The sequence below is a fragment of the Opisthocomus hoazin genome, chromosome 5, assembly GCF_030867145.1.
Source record: "Opisthocomus hoazin isolate bOpiHoa1 chromosome 5, bOpiHoa1.hap1, whole genome shotgun sequence".
NCBI lineage: Eukaryota > Metazoa > Chordata > Aves > Opisthocomiformes > Opisthocomidae > Opisthocomus > Opisthocomus hoazin.
In genome coordinates, this window is record NC_134418.1 from 47,623,578 (window position 1) to 47,644,378 (window position 20,801).

Here is a 20,801-nt window from a genome sequence, read left to right on the forward strand (position 1 = left end):
TTCCAGGAACTGAGGTTAAACTATCGAGTTTGTAGTTCCCTGGGTCTTCCCTCACGCCCTTTTTGCAAACTGGAGTAACACTGGCTAGCTTCCAGTCAGCAGGAATCTCCCCATACTCCCAAGACCTTTCGTAGATGATCGTGAGGGGTCCTGCTGTAACATCCACTAGCTCCTTCAGTACTCTGAGATGAATCCTGTCAGGCCCCATGGACTTGGGAACATTCAGCCAATATAGCTGGTCCCTTACAGTTTTAGTGTCCACAATGAAAAGTGACTGTTCCCACACTCATAGTCCTACAGCCTGGGGGACCAGGCAGCCCAAGGTCTATAAGTATTATTAAAGACTGAGGCAAAAAAAAGCATGGAATGCCTCTGCGTTTTCTTCATCCCTATTAGTCAGATGACCATCTTCAAGTATTGGTCCAATGGTGTCTTTAGATCTCCTTTTGCTATTAACATACTTTAAAAAAATGCACCCTTGTTTTCTGAAACAGCACTGGCCAGTTTCAACTCTAATTGAGCTTTGTCCTTCTGTGTCTTCTCCCTGGATATATGAACTGTGGCTCTGTAATTGTTCTGAAAGCCTGGAATTGCTTCCAGAGGTGATCCAATTTCTTTTTGCTCTTGAGCTTCACAAGGAGTTCCCTGTTCAACCAAGCTTGTCTTCTGCCCCGCTTGCTTGACGTGTGATGCGGAGGGATTGCCTGTTCCTGTGCTTCTGGAAGGTGGTTCTTAAAATCTGATCAGCAATAGTGGACTCCTAAGCCCTCAAAAGCAGATTCCCAGGGTATTCTGCTAAGCAGCTCACTGAATAGCCTAAAGTTTGCTTTCTTGAAATCCAGTGTAGCAACTTTGCTGTCCTTTTATCTCATTACACCAAAAATTTTAAACTCAACCATTTCATGATGACTGTGGGCAAGACAGACACCTACCATCACAACCCAAACAAGTCCTTCTCTGTTCACAAATAACAAGTCTAGGAGGGCGTCTTTCGTAGATGTCTCACTGAGTACCTGTTTCTCCTACAAACTTCAAGAATTTCCAAGACCTGCTCATCACAGCAGTATGGTATTCCCAGTTGATGTCTGAAGCTGACACCTCCCATAAGGACAAGGGCTACAGATACAGAAATTTCTCCTAATTGCCCATTGAATAACTCATCAGTGCATACTTTCTGGCTGGGTGATCAGTAGTAGACACCCACTGCAACATCTCCTTTGTTTTCCATCCACCTAATCCTCATCCAGAGGCTCTGAACCACATCACCAGTAACTGTAAGGGCTGTACAATCAAACCTCTCTCTTATGTATAATGTGACAGCTCAACCTCACCTGCCCTGCCTATCTCTCCTGAAGAGCCTGTAGCCCTCCAGCCCAGCACTCCAGTCGTGGGACTCATTCTAGCAAGTCTCACTAACACCGATGGTATCGTAGCTCTGAGAGGTGACTAACACTTCCAGTTCATCCTGTTTGTTTCTTGTACTGCATGCGTTGGTGTACAAGGATTTCAGATATGCTCCTGAGCCCTCCGTGCTCCCAGGAGTAGTGCAAATGTTCCCAGTAGCATTGCCACCCTCAGGCGATGCCATGCCAACGCTTGGCTTACCTACTGCAATCCTGTTGGTATCCCTGTTCCCCCATCAATTCTAATATGAAGCTCTCTCGAGCAGCCCTGCCAGCTTACACCCAAACAGGCATTTTCCCCATCGGGACAGGCTGATCCTGTCAGGCCCCAGCATACCTTATCTTTCGAAGGCTCTTCCATGGTTTAAAAACGCAGAGTTTTGGCACAGGCACCAAATGAATGATGCTTTATGGTGCCTTCCCATGCACCTGAAAGTGGCCACACATTCTTTGTTATCTATAGAGTAAACAACATTCATAAATGATAGTGGCTTAAAAGCATAAGGTAACATTTTATTATTTTCAGGAATATTGACTGTGCATTTTGGAAATCACTTAAGGTCCACTGAAAATGGGACAAGGGTTGCTAAGCCACTTGGGTTTCAAAACATCACCTGTTCTTTTTGGAATGAGGGAACTGGACTAGAAAACAACCTTCCAATTATTTTTTTAGAAAAAGAGAAAAATTAAACTTCAAAATCTAGTTTTGGATGTGATCCAATCTTTCTATTTAGTGAAGCATTATTAAATTAAGCTTATGTAAAATAAATATACAATAGTTACTAATAATAACAATTAGAGAGGAAATGCCAACTATAAATGCTTGCCTTATAATTCCTATTAATTATTATCCTTAATTTCTAATAGTGTTGTGTTTAGAAGCCTTAGTTGTGGAGCCAGAATCCTATTATACTAGCTGTTCTACAAAAAGAGTAAGATGGTCTCTTTTGTGAAGAGTGCTTGTATGTCTTTATATAAAGACATGAGTCAACAGATGGATACTGACAGCTAGACAGAAGAATACCAGAAACCTGTCAGACAATACTGGTGTATGATAGGCAGTTGTATTAGAACACAAATTATATGGATGATATCCAGGGTTTTTTCTTAGGTGCTTCAGTAAAGGACATTTGCAAGAGGGATTTGAAGTTGGTTGATGAATTGGTTTTGTGAATGTTAACTCTTCTTTCTACACAGCATAAGTGCCAAAGGTTGACTAAGTGGGTTTTGCTAATCACTTGTTTGCAGGCTTTCAGATAATGCACTTAATTTAGTATAACACATAAATTGTGGTTCTGACTTACAGACTGTATTCATAGATTTTACATCAGATCTGTAACAGAAGAGGAGGGCATTTCACAGACAGCATTTAGATAACACTTCTATCTAAAGACCAGATCAGGTTGTAACTATGACAACCTCGCAGATACAGCTGCACTTTCAGAGCAGAAATTCTCTACTGCATATTTAGAATAATGGATAAATTGAATGTCAGACATTGATTCAGTTCCTGTTTTTGTAAGGTACTAATTTTGACTAGTTGTATCTAATGCCAGAAGTATAGTGAAAATTAACCTGGAATTTTAAAAACATGCCCGACTTTTGCTTTTGTTGCCGCTTCCAGTGTTTTTTACCATACATGCTAGTGTTCTGATGCACACTGGAGTCTGTAGGTACTGACACAACAAAAATTAGTAACAGCAGGGTCTTACGGCATCTTCTTGTGATTTTTGATTAATCGTTAATATAAGTAATAATGTCGTCTTTGTTTTAAAAAAAAAAGTTCATTTGTGTTTCTTTTTTCTCACATTTTCTCCCCTTCTGGAGAAATGGAGAAGATTTTTATTGCTTAAAGGGATGGAAGGCAAACCAGAGCTCCTTTCTGTGAGAGTGCTTACTGAAAACAGTAATCCTTTTTACTTTGTGTATAACCATCCTCTTAAATGTCATGGGACTTTACTTGACTGCTCTACAATCCCATAGAATACTTAAAAAAATAAAGAAAGAATGAGATACACAAGGTCAAAATTAGTGCCTAATAAATTCTACAGGATTTTAGACTAGTCTGTAATGAACTATGGGTTTTTAGCTCTGCTGAATCCTACTGAATTTTTCCACTAGAGTATCAATCTTTCTTCTGCTCACTTACACATAAATGTGTATGATTTTATCTTTAAAGCCTACCAGTTGAACAAAGCTAAGTGGAAGGCTCGAGACAAATTTTACATGTTGAATTAAAGAAGTGACAGAGAGTTGTGCCAGGTCACAGAAGAATGAATTGCAGCTGGAGCCTGGGATTAATACACAAAGTGAGTGAGGTTGTGGTAGTCAGGGAAACAACGGGCACAAATGCTGAGATAACAAAAAACAAAATCTAGTCCGTTCTGTGAATTTTCTGTCAGCAACCTCCATGGGTCATGGCATTCTGTTATGATGATGTATATTCTTACAGATAAGGCCACAGTTTGTTGACCAGTTTCTAATTAATGGTTCTCATCTTTTTCTTACTAGATCCACAGGAAAGGAGTTTGCACTGAAGATCATAGACAAGGCTAAATGCTGTGGAAAGGTAGTGTACAACAATTTGCATGTGTAAGAAAAACAGCAGAAACAGCACTAGCAGCTGCTCATTAGTAATAAATGGTGGGTGTGTTTGGGTTTTCTGACTATTTTCAGAATATCTGTTTAACAGGATGATAATGTATCCAAAAAGCAAATAATAAAAGTAGCGAGTGTTAGTTTTGCTAGATAATAGAGTAAAAACAAACAAATTGTAATCTATTTTATTGGAATAACAGCAAAAATGCTAGCATGTGTCCAAAATATATTAGAAAGATTTTGATCTGTAAAATATGAGAGAGGAGATTTGCAGCTGTGTGTGTATTTATATAATTCCCATCCCTCTCTACCTCTTATTTTTTTATTTTTATGACTGTGTATGCTCCTTTTATATGTAGAACGTGGATCTGGAAAGAAATTTTCGCAACCATTTCTTTCTGTTTACATAATTTGATCATCCTGTATAACAAAGATCTCTTAATAAAAGAGTTCCTTAAACTGTCTTTTTAATTCAGACTTGAAAAACGAAAGTCCACAATTGTCTCTAGCAGAACAGCATGTTACGTAATCGAAGCAAATATCTGAGAGTGGCAGACCTCTTCTTCACCTTCCTTCCAAGTACAGATATTTTAAAAAAGAAAAAAACCTAGCCTACAGCCAATAACGTAGACTGTGTTGGCCTAGATAACAACAAATAAAATCTGTTTTCACTGCTTTGCAATAGCTAAAAACCAAAATGCTCTTGAGGAACTTACGAATCAAATGGATCATTGTTTACCGTTAGCTAAAAGAACAGTGAGGGCACAGTATTAATTAGCAGTCGAATTCTGGGTTGAAGTCTCTTTCAGAGCAGGAAATACGCCATTCTCTCAAGGATGGCTGAGAAGATGGACTTTTTGATGCAAACACCTTATTTTTTTATGTAAATGATTGCACTGAAATTGGTAAATTTGCAACCAAGTCAGAGTTTTAATTCAAAGGTACTCTTTTTGTCAATAACATAGAGTAACTACTCTGAAGTGTAATTCAGAGCTCCAAATGCTGAAAGTGACCTTTTAGGAAGATGTAGCAAGTCAGTATGACATTCTTTGTATGCTTAAGGAGCTGTATATTACTGTACACTAGTGCTTGACCTGCTGTGATGATCTGCTTTAAGTAGAGGTCCTCAAACAGAAACATTTTATCTATGCTGATTTTAAATTGTGTATGAGGTGCTAGGAGATGAGTCTTCCTGCCTCCTCATCACTTCATCTCATATTCCCTAGGTTTATTTAAGTGAAAATTTAGAAAGGAATCTTAAAAATGTATAACATCAAGAAAAAGCACTAGAATTGCCTTTTTGAGATTAAAATGTTGCCATTAGTTTGGCTGTGGGAAGGGCGACCCAGTGCTTTTCACTGCAGAATAAAACTTTTGGGTGATGTGTACAGTTTGCAACTTTAAATCATTTTTATTACTTGTCTGAGTCAGCTGCTTAGGTATCATAAATTGGAGTGGTCCAGAGATAGACTATCCATTTTACACAGCAAAATCTAGACATGTTTTCTGTTGATCATTCTCATTGCTTTAAAACAAACAAAAAAAGTCAAACCCATGGATGCATACGTGTCTATTTTGAAAGGCTCTATGCCTATATAGCTACATACAGATGTGTATGTATGTACAAGCAGAGGACTGTTAGGAAGATGTTTATAGCTGTTAGGGCAGTGGCAGAACTGTCCAGGAAGAATTCCAATAAAGAAAATATTTTAATTTTGCTGCAGCTTACTCCTTCCTCACTTCATTTCTCATGCCAGCTTAAGCCCTGCCTTAAAAACACCCATCTGGCCCAAATATGCATGACTTGTACGTTGCTCACTGCTCTCTAGCAGTTTATCTTGGATGTCCTAAAACTTGAATTCAGTTAGCTAATGTATTTTCCACAGGTTGCTTAAATGTTAATTATACAATAATTTCTCTGAAAATACATACATATTAATGTAGACTGAAATCTATATTGCACTATCCAGGAGAATGTTATAACAAGTTTGAGATTTATTATTTCTTTACATGAAAAAGTATAGCAGAAACAGTGGGGTCGATGAAAATAACTAACTACATATTAGTCAGCATCTTGAGGACAGGTATTAAAATAGCAGCTCAACAACATTTTGGAGCCTTTTTAAAAAAATTTTACTATTGTTTGTTTTAAATAAACATTACTTATGCCTGAGCTTTATTTAAAGCAATTAATAATTTAGTCAAGTGAAACAAAGAAAGCACAGGTAAAGCTATTGTGCCTTAGACTTAATTAATGGATGTAATAAATTTAATATGTTATCGGTTCTTTAGGTAGAAAAAGCTATAAGATTCTAGTTTTTGCTTGAACTCTTAATGCTAGTTTTGAATTTACAGGCTTCCATCCATAAGGCTTTTCTTCTCCAGAGTACTTTGCTCGGAGCAGACATATGTTTGTTCAGAATGACAATAGATGCTCTTTCAAACTGAATTTCAAAGGTGTGACTGTTAAACCCATATATGCCACACCATACTCTCACGAAATTAGATGCACACATGGCATGTGGTTTCTGAGTTACATAGCCACATAAAGCGTTGGAAAAAACCACAATGCATCCATAAATAACCCTGGAAATAGAACATAAGGTAGCGTAAGATCTTCAATCACTGCCTATGCACAGTGGATCACATCTGCTTCTAGTGCTCTGCTCACAAATGCATGAAGTGCGTGCTACTAATCAGTGCATTGAACATGAGCAAGTTCCAAGTCCAGTGACATGATTTGTTATCTGCCAAAGTGTAAAGAAACTAGTGTTTTATGCAAGCATTGTCACTTATTTTGCAGTGAATCTAAATACAGTATCTGTATTCCAATATTTATAAAGGAAAATGCAAATCATTCTTCACATGAAAGGGACATGTAATTTTCTTCACTCTCCAGTGTTAACCAAGTGCTGAGATGTTCTAGAAAACAAAACACTCTGAAACTAATTCGTTCTTGAAACCCATTACGTCCTTCAGAAGTATAGGGAAGGGGAAATTAAACTCAATCTGTGTGTTGTTAAGCTGTTGGAGCCACAACAACTTAACTGAGCTATTACATATTTTGCAGATTGTAAATCTGAACATACATATAAAATGAATTGAAATCCATAACCAAAGCAGTTATAATATTTTTCCTATATATATAATCCACAACTTTTTAAAAAAATAAAGTCTTTGAAAATAAATCTTAGGTAATCTGCCCTTGAGTAACCGATGCTGAATGAGAGGTGAAGGCTGGAGATGATCAAGAACATGTTAAGTATTGATGAGGGGTGGCAGGTTACAATGATCCCGCTTGGGGATGGGGGGGTTCTGAACTTAATTTCACCTCATGATACTCACCTAAGAATATAACCTGCACTTCTTGAATTGCTGTCGTGTTCTGGGGGTTTTTTCCAGAGATATCCCATTGGTTATGTGTGTAATATGGTATTTTAAATTAAATTGGGTCGATGATGAAGTACAGTTGGGCTAAAATACAAGTGAAAATCCAGCACCTGACAATAACCCTCTACTATATAATTTAAACAGCTAAAAGGGTGCTCACTGATCAAGGGATCAGTGGTCAGCTGATCAAAGGAAAAGTGAATTGGCAAATTCATGTCTATTCAGATAAACTTCTGTCCCCTTTTCTGAACAGGAACACCTTATTGAAAATGAAGTGTCCATTCTGCGTCAAGTGAAGCATCCAAATATCATTATGCTTATAGAGGAAATGGACACCCCAACAGAACTATATCTGGTGATGGAGCTGGTCAAGGTAAGACTAAAGAGACTTTTTTTTTTAATTCTCTATGTTGTTGTGAAATCTGAGAAGCATCTAGGAATATTAACATCTTGGAGACATAATCAGATAAGATTTCAGTGGCAACCTGCATTTTTAATCATGCAGATACTCTTGTCAATCACTTATATTAATGGAATTGATGTCTCTTCAGTTGTAATTAGACTGTTTACACAGATTTGAGGTAATTTTGCAACATGCGTAGTCTAGAGAGAAGTGGATAGTGATTTTTATATCATGTTTACAATATGCAGGGGTAATAGTAATATGTGTTTAACTGCCAGAACGCCTGCATTTATTTCACTAATATCTTTATTGAATAATTTTCTTTAACTCTCTTGAATGAATTTATCTTAGCAGACAATAGATACAACAAATAGTTTAAACTCAAGTAATCGTGATCTAGCAAAATTAAAACTCAAAAAAAACTCACCTGTTTTGCTTATATCAAAAATTCACTCACCTAATCTCCAGTTAACCAGACAATAGATGCTCCTTTCATACATGTCCAGAGAAAACAAATATCTTCATTTTGCTGTCACCTGTAAACCAAATACACAAGTTGTGGCAAGTTTTAGTCATGCACTCGTCTCTGTGTTCTGTGCATACACAGCAACACTGCCAGAAGCTTGATCACCATGTCAGATACAAATAATACGTATCATCATCACTTTTTATTTTTGCCTGAAACATTGTTAAATTCAGTAGTCCCCTCTAGAATTGTTGCCAGCCTGGGAAACCTCTAAAGAAAGTCTGTAGCTGTTGAAATCATAATTTCTGTAGCCTACTCATTTCTCTTCCTTTCTAGAAGTTACTTTTGTATAGTACAGGCTTTTTTTGGTTTTAAGGCAGTATTTTTTTACAGTTTAATACACCAGCATCTCGGCCTGTATTTCCTGAATTGCTGCTTCTCTTCAATGTGTATTGAAGTGCTTGCAATGCCACCCATAATTCAGAGAGATCTCTCCTACAGATGTATCCAGGGTAACCATCACAGAGACATCCACGCAAAATCTGTTGCAATGACTGGAAATGCTGCATCAGTGACTTGCTTACATGTTGTTATGTATTCCCAGAGGAATAGGGCATCCATAATCAGAGACTGCACAACTGGCACATTCAGAAATCACCTGTAGGTTCTGCACTTCTGTGCATCATAGAATCATTTAGGTTGGAAAAGATCATGCTTATGTTGTTTGTCCTCTTCAGCTATATTTTTTGATATTTTTGCAATGTCTACAGAAATTCCAATTTGCAGTTCATTACAATTGTTGAATATTTGTTATGCAAGCCTTTTTGTTATTAGGCTAGTTTATATTACTTCAGGCTTTACTCAAAATCAGGGCTGTTCTTTGCTGTGTAAAGGTTTTCTGTTGATAAAATGAAGAAAAGGGAAACTATATGCTTGTACCTGTAGGTAATGTAAACGAGTGATCAAAGGTAGGAAGACCAATAGAATGAAATCAAGACAGAGAAGAGATGCGATTTACCCAAACTGAGGCACCAGAAGCCTGAAGTACAGTTGAAAATTCAATGTAGGTGACCTAAGTTCCAGTCTTGTATCTTGGTGACAAGATCATCTTTATGCAAAATATTTTTTTTACTGCTTAACAGGCATTTTACTGTTTAACAGGCGTCATGTTAATTGTTTTTCATGTAGTGATCTATTATCTTTCCATTACTTTAGGGAGGAGATCTATTTGATGCCATCACTTCTTCTACAAAATATACAGAGCGAGATGGGAGTGCAATGGTCTACAATCTAGCCAGTGCACTGAAATACCTGCATGGTCTCAACATTGTGCACAGAGACATCAAGCCAGAAAATCTCCTGGTATGTCCCATTTATTTTCTAATTTTTTCTCTTACTTTGTTCTCATTAATGCAAATGCTTGTATATAAATGTCAAGGAGTTGAGCAGAGAACAGCAGGAATATTAATTTAGAATAAGTATGTATGAAATAAATCTTCTGACATGAGATAGCAATCACCATAACTCAAGTGAGCTGTGCTCAAACCTGTCCTTAGACCTATCTTTATTTACATTTTGATTGGCTGCCATTTGGATAAGAAAGAGTATTGTCTCACGAAACAATGAATTTTAAAGCTATATCAATGAATTATTTATTATAGTTTGCAAGTGGGAGAAAAGGTGGGCTGAGTGCCATTTCTTTGAATGATCACATGGTTACCTCAAGCAATTTTTTTTTCTTTTTCTTTCACTGTCATAGTAAGAACATCTTTCTGATGATTTACCGGTATTCTAGCCATGAATTAACTCTGTACATACATTTATTTTGTGCTAGAGGAGTGACTACTTTTGTTTTCAGCAGAGACATAAAATAACTGTGTTGACAAGAATGACCATGAAGGCTGCTTTGGGAACTGCTTAGGCTACAGTTCACAGAGTGGGAGCAGCATGCTATCTTGCTTACACACAGAGATTATACTTACGTATTTCATATGGGGTATCAGATATTGCATTTCGTGCACTGAACGAGCAGGGCCATAATCTGCTCTGCTTGAGCCACTGTCATCAGGAATGCTAGTCGCTTTCAGCACCACTTGGTGTGCATTTCTTCAAGCCTTCTGTAGTGTTTGTCAGTCCTGTTTAATGAGGTTGCATCTAGAGTAGGAGTCAAGGCTGGGTTTTAAACTATTGCAAGGATAGGGCTATAAGCTGAAAATATTTTCCGATTAATAGTCAATTCTTTCCTAACTAATTCTACTGATAGTGTTTAGCAATTTAAATAAGACCTCAAATAAATTAGATTGTTTAGCAAAAGACGGGGGGGGAGCTTCTCAAGAGAAAGAAAACAAAGGTGGAATTCTTACTTATTATCAGTGCATCTTCAAACACCGCCTGTCCAAAGAAATTTTAAGCTTTCATTAGTGTTTGAATCGGTTATAAATAGGCACAAATGTCCTTTCTGCCTAGAGAGCCTAAAGACGTTACTCAACAGATGCAAATCTATTCACTGTGATTGACAGTGGCAGAATGCTAAGATAACATACTGGTATTGAATGTAAATGCAAATAATTCCCATCAATTGCTGCATATAATTACAAGTAGTTAGTTCTTTTGCAGAGGGTCATCCAGCTGTCTGAATCACATTGTCTTTACTGGTCATGGATTTAAAAATACAAGCTCTAAGTGTAATAGCATTTAAGAAGGTGTTATGTCAAGGAGAACAAGTGTTTCATTGATGGTATGAATTACACAGGGGAATGAAGGAAGGTATTGCTGCTTTAGCAGTATTCAGCTGTTCGAGGAAACCAAATAAATTCAGCCATTCTGGAGTCCTAGATTCTAGAAACTAGATCTTGTTGAAATCACATTAACATAAACATTTTACTTAAATTAATCTCGGTTTTGTTCTTAATTAGGGCTGTTTCCTTTGCTGTTGGTCTGGTTTGATTTACTCTTGCTATCACTGTTGTATAACACTTTTCTATTAAAATTTAACTTCTTTCATCAACAAAATGACTCAGAACAAGATGCTCTACATTCTTTATGAGGCTTTTGGTAAGATGCATTTGGGTCTGCACAGAAACCTAAACACTTCTCACCTAGTTTTCTCACTCCTGTACTGAACTTGCCTAGACTAAGCTTAGGGAAGACATTTGCCTATGAAATATCCACTATTGCTAACTGAGTAGGTTTATGCTGAGTTAGTGAGAGATGTTAAACAGATGTGATTGTAGCTGGCAATCCCATTTTAAACTCTAGGTCCCAATCAAATGGAAGTATAGTATTATATTTTTCATAGTATATTTAAATTTTCTCAGCATTCTAGGAATGGGTTTTCTTTTCCCCCTTTAGTTGCTTGAGGCTATATCATGGTCTGACCTACATAGCTGGCAGACAGCTCCATTGAACGCTAACTCCAGCTGCATTGTGACGATCAATGGTCATACTATTTTTCTCTTCTTTCCCTACAGGGCTGTGGAAGTTACCTCTTTTTCCTGTCCTTCTCAGTGTGATGATTATTATTTTCCAAACAAATTAAAGGATTTTAAAAATGCAGATGTTCTCCTCCTCATTCTGTTTTTATTTTGCTGATTCTAGGTATGTGAATATCCAGACGGAACAAAGTCTTTGAAGCTAGGAGACTTTGGACTGGCGACTGTGGTTGAAGGACCTTTATATACTGTCTGTGGTACACCCACATATGTGGCTCCAGAAATCATTGCAGAGACAGGGTGAGGATGACTGACTAAGACACAGGGGTCTTGCAACCAGTTGTTGTTGGCAGGTAGCTCCTAACTGTTGTAAGAACTAGAATGCTTTAATAGGATGGTCCTCCATCTTTCTGTAACTAAACCACTTATGAGAAAACAGACATCATGCAGTTCCTCGAAGAGGCCAGTTTCCTTGCTTACCCTGCTCCCAAAATTCACCTTTGCCTCCTTACCATCTCTCTAGGACCAGTGCTGGTACAGTGGAGTTCACTGGTTTGTGTTCCCTGCCTCACCTCACCGTTCAGAGCCCATTGTACCAGCCGTGGCAGCTGTTTGGGGAAAAACCGACAGGCAAAACGCAGTGCTCATGTTAGAAACGGAATAATTTATGTTGGAAGAAACTCCAGAGGTCACCTAGTTTAAAGCTGTTCTCAGAGCAGGTCTAATTAAATCATGTTGGTTCAAGTGGCGTGTGCTATTTGGCTTAATTAAACAACCCCATTTTTCTGTATTTAACAGGTGGTTGCATAAATACAAAATAATTTTGTAAAATGGTAGAATTTCACAAGTTGTCTTTCCTTTTAGACCTATTAGACCTCCATTCCATGCTAGCTGACTCTTGCCATAGCTGTGACCATTCTGAATTTGGTCTTCCTAATGGACAGAGGTTTGTTGTATTGTTTCAAGCATTGCTCACTGCATTTGTCATATCAAGAAATATTTCACAGCTGCAGTGAGCTCAAATGTCAAAGGGCACTTCATCTGCATGTTTTGGATTTTGACAAACTGAATCTCCTGGATAGAAAAGAATAGAAAAAAAGACCTCTTTTTGACCTCTAGTGTTTTAATTTCAGTGCTTTAAAAGAAAAGTGCAGTTCTTTTATCCTGTGTTACTGAAGAGACTGGAGAATTGGTATCTTTCTTGTTGCTTAGCAGCACATGATAACCTTAGAGATAGTTACTCCAGTAAGGGGACTGAGAAAGCACATCCATGTATTTTATCATTAGTGATTCTGGACTGGGAAACCTTGATACTGAATTGAATCTGAGTATATTCAGAAGACCTCGGAGAGCTTTGAGGCTTATTTATAAAAAAACCAAACAAAGCACTAATGAAAAATTATGTTGTCATGGTTTCCTAAAGACTGTGAATGATGCTAAGTAAAATGATGCTTACTTACAAAATACATTTCCACTTCATCAGCAGTTAACTTAGAACAGATTCTTAATACATGTTCATGTAAATGTAATCGATTTTTTGATTGGAATGACTTCTTTTTTTCAATCCACCACAAGTAACACAGTCTCGTTTTCTCAGATATGGCTTAAAGGTGGATATTTGGGCTGCAGGTGTGATCACATACATACTGCTATGTGGATTTCCGCCTTTTCGCAGGTGAGTGTCCTTATATGTCAAAGGGAAAAACAGTAAAGGACAAGTTCTTTCTAAGCAAGTCTTATGTGTCTCCCTGAAGAAGGTATCCTGGGGAAAAAATGGATTAGATTGACACATTTTCTTTAACTTCTTGTACTTTTTTTTAAAATTGTTGTCACTTGTCCCTCTTCTCAGGATTTGGGGTCACTTTTATTTCCTTCTTTTTCTAAGGGAGCAACTGGTTTACTGCTGTGTGCAGGGCTATGGTGGTGTCAGGGTGCAGTGGCTTTTCCTCTTGTCTGCTATGTGTATCCCGGTTAGTTCCGTGAACGTGTTTACTTTGCCCTCTAGTGTTTCTGTTCGGACACAGCAGCTCACTGGTTTGTAGTGCTGAGGGTGGCGGTTAATGCTAAACTGAGGTGAGAGGAAGAATTTGCTTGTGCTGCAGTTTTAACCTTGTTAATCTTGCTACTCAGTGTCACAACGTGTATGAGTTCCACTAAAAACCAAATGGATACGCTTTGTACCTCAGCAATTTTTTTTTGCCAGGGAATGAGAAGGAATTTGCACATTTTAATAGGGAATTCTCCTCCTAACTTATTTGTGCACAGTCTGTTTGTCCATTTTTACAGCAAAATACTTTACTTTTAACTAAAAATCACCAGACTGAGTAGGAATATTTTGCAAAGAATACAATATAAACAATTGTCAATGGAAAAATTATCATTTAGTTTAGATATTTGGTTTTTGCATGTGGTTAGTTCATCTTTAAAACTGAAAACATGTTTGACATTATAAAAACAAATGGCAATTGCTTTGAATAGAGTTTGGGGGTTGGGCATGGAGAATGTGCATGCCATGCTATTAGAATCAGGTCTTAACCAAGGTTAATAAATATTCATTGCAAAACCAACCCAAGAGGTAAATTGTTTATTACAGAAATAGGCTGGGTGGATGCTCACAGTGGCTAGGGCCAACAGAGGTTAAAAAAAAAAAAATCCACTGCCGTTGATCCCTGAATGTTCAAAATACCATAGTTTTGATACAGAAGTACTTACCCTTTCAATATCAGTAGCCTGACAATACTCAGTAAACTAAATGTATCATGTGCTTTCCATATCTCCTGTTTGGATTTTGAAAATTCTCCTGTTGTGATAGTTTAACAGAAGAGGCTCATTTCACCACACTTCTTCCCCCTATTATATGCTTTCTGTAGCAAATCCTTTAGAAGTAAGCTGGCAAGTGACTTTTACTTATTTTTTTAATCACCTTTCCAGTTCCTGTGTTAGCTATGCAGTTTCTATTCCAGTGAAGTCTTTTTACCTTGATATATATTTTTCACCTCAGTATATTAGTTTTTCTGTTCTCAGCACTCCTGACAGCGGAACTACAGCAAACACCTCAGAAGTGCTGCCACTATGCGAGCCTGCAAATTTTGCATTTGTGGTAGTTGATAAAACTTGATTTCTGTTCCATCCCCAAATCAAGTTAAAAATTCACCTGACAAATTGACTGTTTCTCATGATCTTTTTCATTACTGCCGTTCTACAGTGAAAACAACCTTCAGGAAGACCTTTTTGATCAGATACTTGTTGGGAAGCTGGAATTTCCTTCTCCCTACTGGGATGACATCACTGATTCAGCAAAGGTACTGATATGTTTTCCAACCTGTAATAGTGTTTCTGACAAGCCACGGAAAAGACTGTGCTCTGTTGGAAAGGCAGAATAGAAGATTCAGAACAGACTCTTACCCGTTCTTCCAGCTGCTGTGCCTTTTTAGTTAGTTAGTTTAACCGTGCTTGATGAAAGCTCAGGTATTGCAAGCCATCATGTTATTGTGTGAGTAAGTGTAGTAGAATGCCAGTTGCATTCAGTGAACATCACATGCTATTGAGTTTATTTAATGACGGACTGTTATACCAGGTTCAGTGCTTCAGCTGTAAAATAAGTGTGTGTCTGATTTTTTTTTCCCTCCTATCACTCTTTTAAAAAAGAAAAATCGCTATGTGTACTGAATGCGGTTGACATCATTTGTCCCTATTTTACTTGAGTCAGTTATTAGAACTTTTCAAGAGGTGCAGCCAGCTTGATTTGCCATTGCTAATAGTTCTTGTGTTATCATTGCCATTTGTGTTTAAAATGGTTGTGTCTTTAGCATAAAGGTTCCAACTTTTAAGCTCCACATCTCAAGCTAATTCAGTAACATGCTCTCAATGATATCTGAGGACTCTAATTAGCAAGTGGAGATTATTTGCTATCCAGCCAATGAGGAGCTGCATTTTTTCTGCATTTCCCAATGGCTCTTTTTCTGTTTGCCAACACTTCCCAGCCTCCAGTCATCTCACACTCTTCCAGAGGTGTTCTGAACAAACAAGGCCCTCAATCTTGGTGCTACAGGTGACCTTTCACTTCAGATGTACCCAGACTAAATAACGTGGCTATTTGGGCAACCTCTCAGCTAGGTATGTTATTATCTGCTTGAAGAAGCCATTTCCCAAAAATGATTGATGAATAATCTCCTTGAAATACTCTTGATAAGAATATGAAGTCTAACAATTTGGAGGCGTTATCGTGAAGGCCTTAGTATAGTCAGAATAGCAGGATTTTGTTGCTTATTTAGGAATGTGTTCGAAACCTTTGCCTTCAAGCTGCCAAGAAGATGAATAAAAGGAGCCGTTAAATCAAGAGAACTGTCCTTGAAGGAGATAAGAATACTCTGAGAAGCATGCTTGTGAACTCCTGGTTGGTTTTAGCCGGTTTTGGGAAAGAAGTGATGTCCGAGGTTAACCTATCCTTCATTATAATATATTATAATACTGAAAGTCACACCCCCTGGGGGAGAGACCCCCAGACCCTTCCTCACTGAACACGGGCAGTGTGAAAATGCTGACCAAGTGTCATGTAGATGATGTAACCAGTCAGCAGCATGGGACTGCCCCATGGGCTGAAACTTGCTGATAAGAAACCGAATAAAGGAGTGCCTGCTTCGATACGTGGTGCGCGTGCTAGGAGGAAATATCCCCCATGCATCTGGTGCTGTAACAAAGAATGCTTGCTTTATAAATTTCCAAAACGAGTTTTAGAGAATCTTTGTTTTTGACAGCTTTACGGTATCAGAGGCTATAAAAGGTTTTTCAAGCTGGGGAATCTGGCTCCAAGTACATGAAATTGTTCATTTAGGAGGGGGACATATTTGTCTTAATAGGCTTGTAGAACCAGGAATTACACCAGTAAACTAGTTGTTAGTTGCGTAAGTAGAAACTTGAATGAATAAACAACCAAAGAAAGTTGATTTGGGTTTTGGGGGTTTTTTTAAATTTTATTTTACTGAATGCTTTGTATCGATGGCCTCTTCAGGTTTATCACACTGTAGACACCACTAACGGAAGGCCCATGGAAGAATTTGATAAAGCTAAAGACATCTACTGTAGTGCCTCTAAAATATGGTGAAAGCCACAATACCAAATCTTCTGGGATTAACCATATAATCAGTAGAATTAAGCTTTTTTTCTTTCCATCCATCTGCTTTTTCCTATACCAGGTGATCCTTAGCTGATGGAGTTAACTGTCTATTATTCTTCTGTGGCAACATAAAAGAGAACATAGTTTTCAAACAATTTTAGCAGTTTCTTGAATTTCACATGCAATTTCTTGCCTCTGATTTGTGCTCTTTATGTACTGTTACAATGTGCATGTACACTGCCCATAAAGGATCTTGTCTGTCCCAGGTTTGTTTTCGTTCTGGTCCCCTGCATGAATATGTAGAGAACAAACTGGAACATTGGGGCTGATTTTTCTTAACATTTCCTTTTCATCTGGTTTCGAAAGGCTCTGTGAAACATGAATACAATAAGGAAGTTGCTATGAAACATGCTGTCCAGCATACTCTAAAACCTAAAGGGTAAATGTTTTGTTCTGCTAACGTTGTACTGGTATCACTGGTTCTGGTATCTGTGTAAGCTGTTTTTCTTCCACCCAGGTAGCAAGAAAACTGCACTGAGAAGAACTTGGTGCAGCAGTATTTTCCGATGTAGTAGCCTTGCTCACTCTCCTCTTTTTTTTTTTTTTTTTTTTTTAATAAAGGAGTTAATTAGCCTGATGTTACATGTGAATGCTGAAGCCCGATATACAGCAGTACAGATCCTAAGCCATCCCTGGGTGTCAGTGAGTAAACTAACATTTTACTTGTCTCTAATTTGATATTAAATCTGTAAATCTAACTATTAAAGTGTAGTTTTCAGAAGCAGCAATACACTTCTACTATGCGTATTTCTGTTTATTGAACCACTAGTCCCATTTCCACAGAAGAGAACAGCAAGGTTCTGAAGTTAGCTTCAGCTCTGACAGCACTGTTAGATTCTGTGCTCTGAAAAAACAGAGCGAGGGTATCACTTGCTGACTGCAATTAGAAGGTGCTGGGGGTTGCTATAAGCCTGCTTAAACATAACACAGCGGGCAGATGTGTGATTTGGACATCTGTTTTGTTATTTCACATTCAACCTAGGGAACAGTCATCTCAAAAATGTGTACGTGGAAGCACTGTTGTGCATGTTGGCATCTGACCTGCAACAGAGCTACTTACAGTACGATCTCTTCTTTCTTGAAGTACCTCAAGCTTCGTAAGAAAAAAAACAATTAGCAAATAAAATACCTAATTTGATATAGGCACTAAAAGCTGATGGCTGCCGAGTCCCTCATCTTTTTGGGCAGCAGCAGTGGGGAACAAAGTGCATTGCTTATTGATTTAAAAGCAGTTCATTATTAATAAATACTAGGTTTACATGTACATAGTCAATGTTTATTTCCACACACATTTTAATAAGGGGACTGAATAGGATCCATGGAGTTCCCTCAAACAAGAGAGGACAACTATAACAAGTGTGTCTATACATAACAACTCCTCTTAAATGTATTTATGGTACTGTATACTGTTTCTGCACTTAGGATGTGATGGACCATTTGAAATGCTGATTTAAAAGAAAGCCAAATGACAACTACACTTTTTTAACGTTATTTCAAGCATGTTATTTTTAACATGCCTGATTCAAACTTGCAGCTTCTAATTGTGGGACAAATCAATGGACTGAAAGTATACAGCATCACATGGCATTTTAAGAAATAAAAGTTCATACATAAAACAGTGGTTGCTACATTCCCTTTCCTCTCTAATTTGTCTTAATACATTTGAACTATGTCTCATGTAGCAAAGTGCATTTACTTTTGGGCTGCCTGTCTGAATGCTTACTTTGCATTAAAAGGCAGGAAGCACCTGAGGATAATAGAAAACTTCTGCTATACTCAGTTACATTCAAACACACTTTTGGTTTTTCCCAGCTTGAATATTGTGTTTATTCTTATACAGGATGATGCTTCCCAGGAGAATAATATGCAGGCTGAAGTAACAGGTAAACTGAAGCAGCACTTTAATAACACTCTACCCAAGCAAAATAATACATCTGCTGGGGTTTCTGTCATCATGGTAAGAGAAACAAGCACTTTTATACATTGATGTTGTACTTTGCATATTTTCCTAACAGTGCTTTTCGAGCATGTGTGGTGCAAGAATAGCAAAAGCAAAGCTGGAATAGTCTCTAATTCTAGTCTTTATTTATGTATAGTGTGGATTGTCTTATCATCGCTTGAGACCAGCAAAGGCTATCACAGTGTGCTAGCTAAGCTATAAAAAGAAGCTTTCAAACAGAAACACGTAAACACTGAGTAGTTGTATGTTGAAATGAAGATTATTAACAATTTGAAATCGTTATAAAAACTGTATTTTTTTTATTGTACTGACCACTGAGTTACGTAGGCTATTCTCCTCTGCCTGATCAAGTATTGCTTGATCTTGAGCATACTGTTGTTCAACACTACACTTGCTGGGAAACCAGACTCCATTTCAGAAACTTTCTTCGTAGTATTGAATGTTTACAACATTAATTTTGTCCCAATCTAACCCCTGCTATTTTTTTTCTGTTCCCTAATGTGGAACTTTCTTCAAAGCATACAAAAGAACCATGATGACCTATAGATGAACTTACATAAACAGTAATTCCAGAAGGCAGATGTGTGAATCAGGGTAGAAGAAATGCAGTTTACTGTTACCAGTACTCAGAATTGCACTTGTAATTGACCAGTCACTTTGGCAGAAAATAGCCAGCTGCTAAAGAGATTGAACTGCCATTCTGTTCTTATTGTGGTTCCGTTCTTGTCTAATGCAAGGATGGACACTGTGCACAAAGAGTATCTGCAGTTACTTCAAAGAAAAATAAAACCACCTATATTAGTAACATAAGAATGATTTCCGCCCCCACGCCTCCCCATTAGTGTTAATTACTCGCAAAGTCCAGCCACTTATGTTAACAAAGAATTGTTTTAATCATCTGAAAGTAGGTAAATTTAAATAATGTTTTTGCATACATATATGCTTTTGCAAATACATTTATGTGAATTTAATAGGCCGAAGAGTAAAATGTAGGAAAAGTGGTAACAAAAATAAAACAGAGAGAAGTCTGTGAAATGGATTTCAGGTTCATGCTGTTGTCTACATTTCGTTTGACAGTTTGACTTGACAGTTTGAGAGGGACTTCAGAGCTTCATTCTTTGTACTGTTGAGACTATGGATAAGCCTGAAGCTGAAAACTGGTATAAAATGCACTATATGTAATAAGAGCAATTCTAATTCTAACTCTAAGCCCCTCTCCAACTTGCATGCCACTTAAGCCTGTCTCAGATCTCTGGCACAGCATAGCTTCTGGCTTCTTGTTGGTGTGGGATTTTTCTCATTCTATTAGCTACTGACATTCCTTCAGCCAGGAAAGTATACCTTGTTAAAACTTTTCATTTTCCCTTTTCCTGCCTTATTTCCTTCTAACAGATATGGAAGGATGTAAGTGCATAATTATTTATTTCTGAATGCAGCTCCTAGTTATTGCTGAAGGGAAAAGTAACTTCTTGTTCAAAACACTGTAATCTAATGAAGGTTAGGCCCCCAGTTTGTCATTCTTGCCCTGGTTTATCTAGAGCATTGAAATTTAGTTATCTTCCTGATAAGAAGTTCTTCGCTTATACTAGCACTCGTTGCTTGAAAACATTCTGATTCAGACAAGCACAGTACTGTAATTCTCATGTATTGCAGTGCATTGCTGTATCAGTCTACCTGCATATTTAATGGAACCCCTTTTAGCATCACTTCATTCAAATATTGTCATCTGGCCAATGCAGATAATACCATCATGTGGCAGATAAGTAAAACTGCACATACCTACTTCAGTGTTCTTGCACAGGAGACTTTCTGCCCCTAAAAGCATGTTGCTGTTAATTCATTACTGATTTTTTTTGTCAATTTCAAAATGTTTTGTAAATCTAAATTTGTTGCAATTGTGTTCTGCTTTAAAGTAAGTCTAGTTTCTGTCCCTTGCTTCCTTCCTTTTTCCTCCTTTCCCAATGCCTGCATTGC

General features: G+C 37.6%; 1 protein-coding gene across 6 annotated transcripts in view; it reads left to right on the plus strand.

Annotated features, from left to right (window-relative positions):
* Positions 1 to 20,801, plus strand: part of DCLK2 (doublecortin like kinase 2) — a 95,146-nt gene that overhangs the window by 68,567 nt on the left and 5,778 nt on the right. For 3 of the 6 annotated variants that reach the window (XM_075421111.1, XM_075421109.1, XM_009942898.2), the window contains 8 exons: positions 3,915 to 3,972; positions 7,645 to 7,764; positions 9,476 to 9,622; positions 11,858 to 11,991; positions 13,289 to 13,366; positions 14,897 to 14,993; positions 17,429 to 17,509; positions 18,708 to 18,824. In XM_075421111.1, the coding sequence (XP_075277226.1) occupies positions 3,915 to 3,972; positions 7,645 to 7,764; positions 9,476 to 9,622; positions 11,858 to 11,991; positions 13,289 to 13,366; positions 14,897 to 14,993; positions 17,429 to 17,509; positions 18,708 to 18,824 (832 nt within the window). Of the gene's footprint in view, positions 1 to 3,914; positions 3,973 to 7,644; positions 7,765 to 9,475; positions 9,623 to 11,857; positions 11,992 to 13,288; positions 13,367 to 14,896; positions 14,994 to 17,428; positions 17,510 to 18,707; positions 18,825 to 19,904; positions 19,988 to 20,480; positions 20,795 to 20,801 lie in introns of those variants that run through there. The other 3 variants (XR_012764028.1, XR_012764029.1, XM_075421110.1) reach the window with 2 other exon arrangements.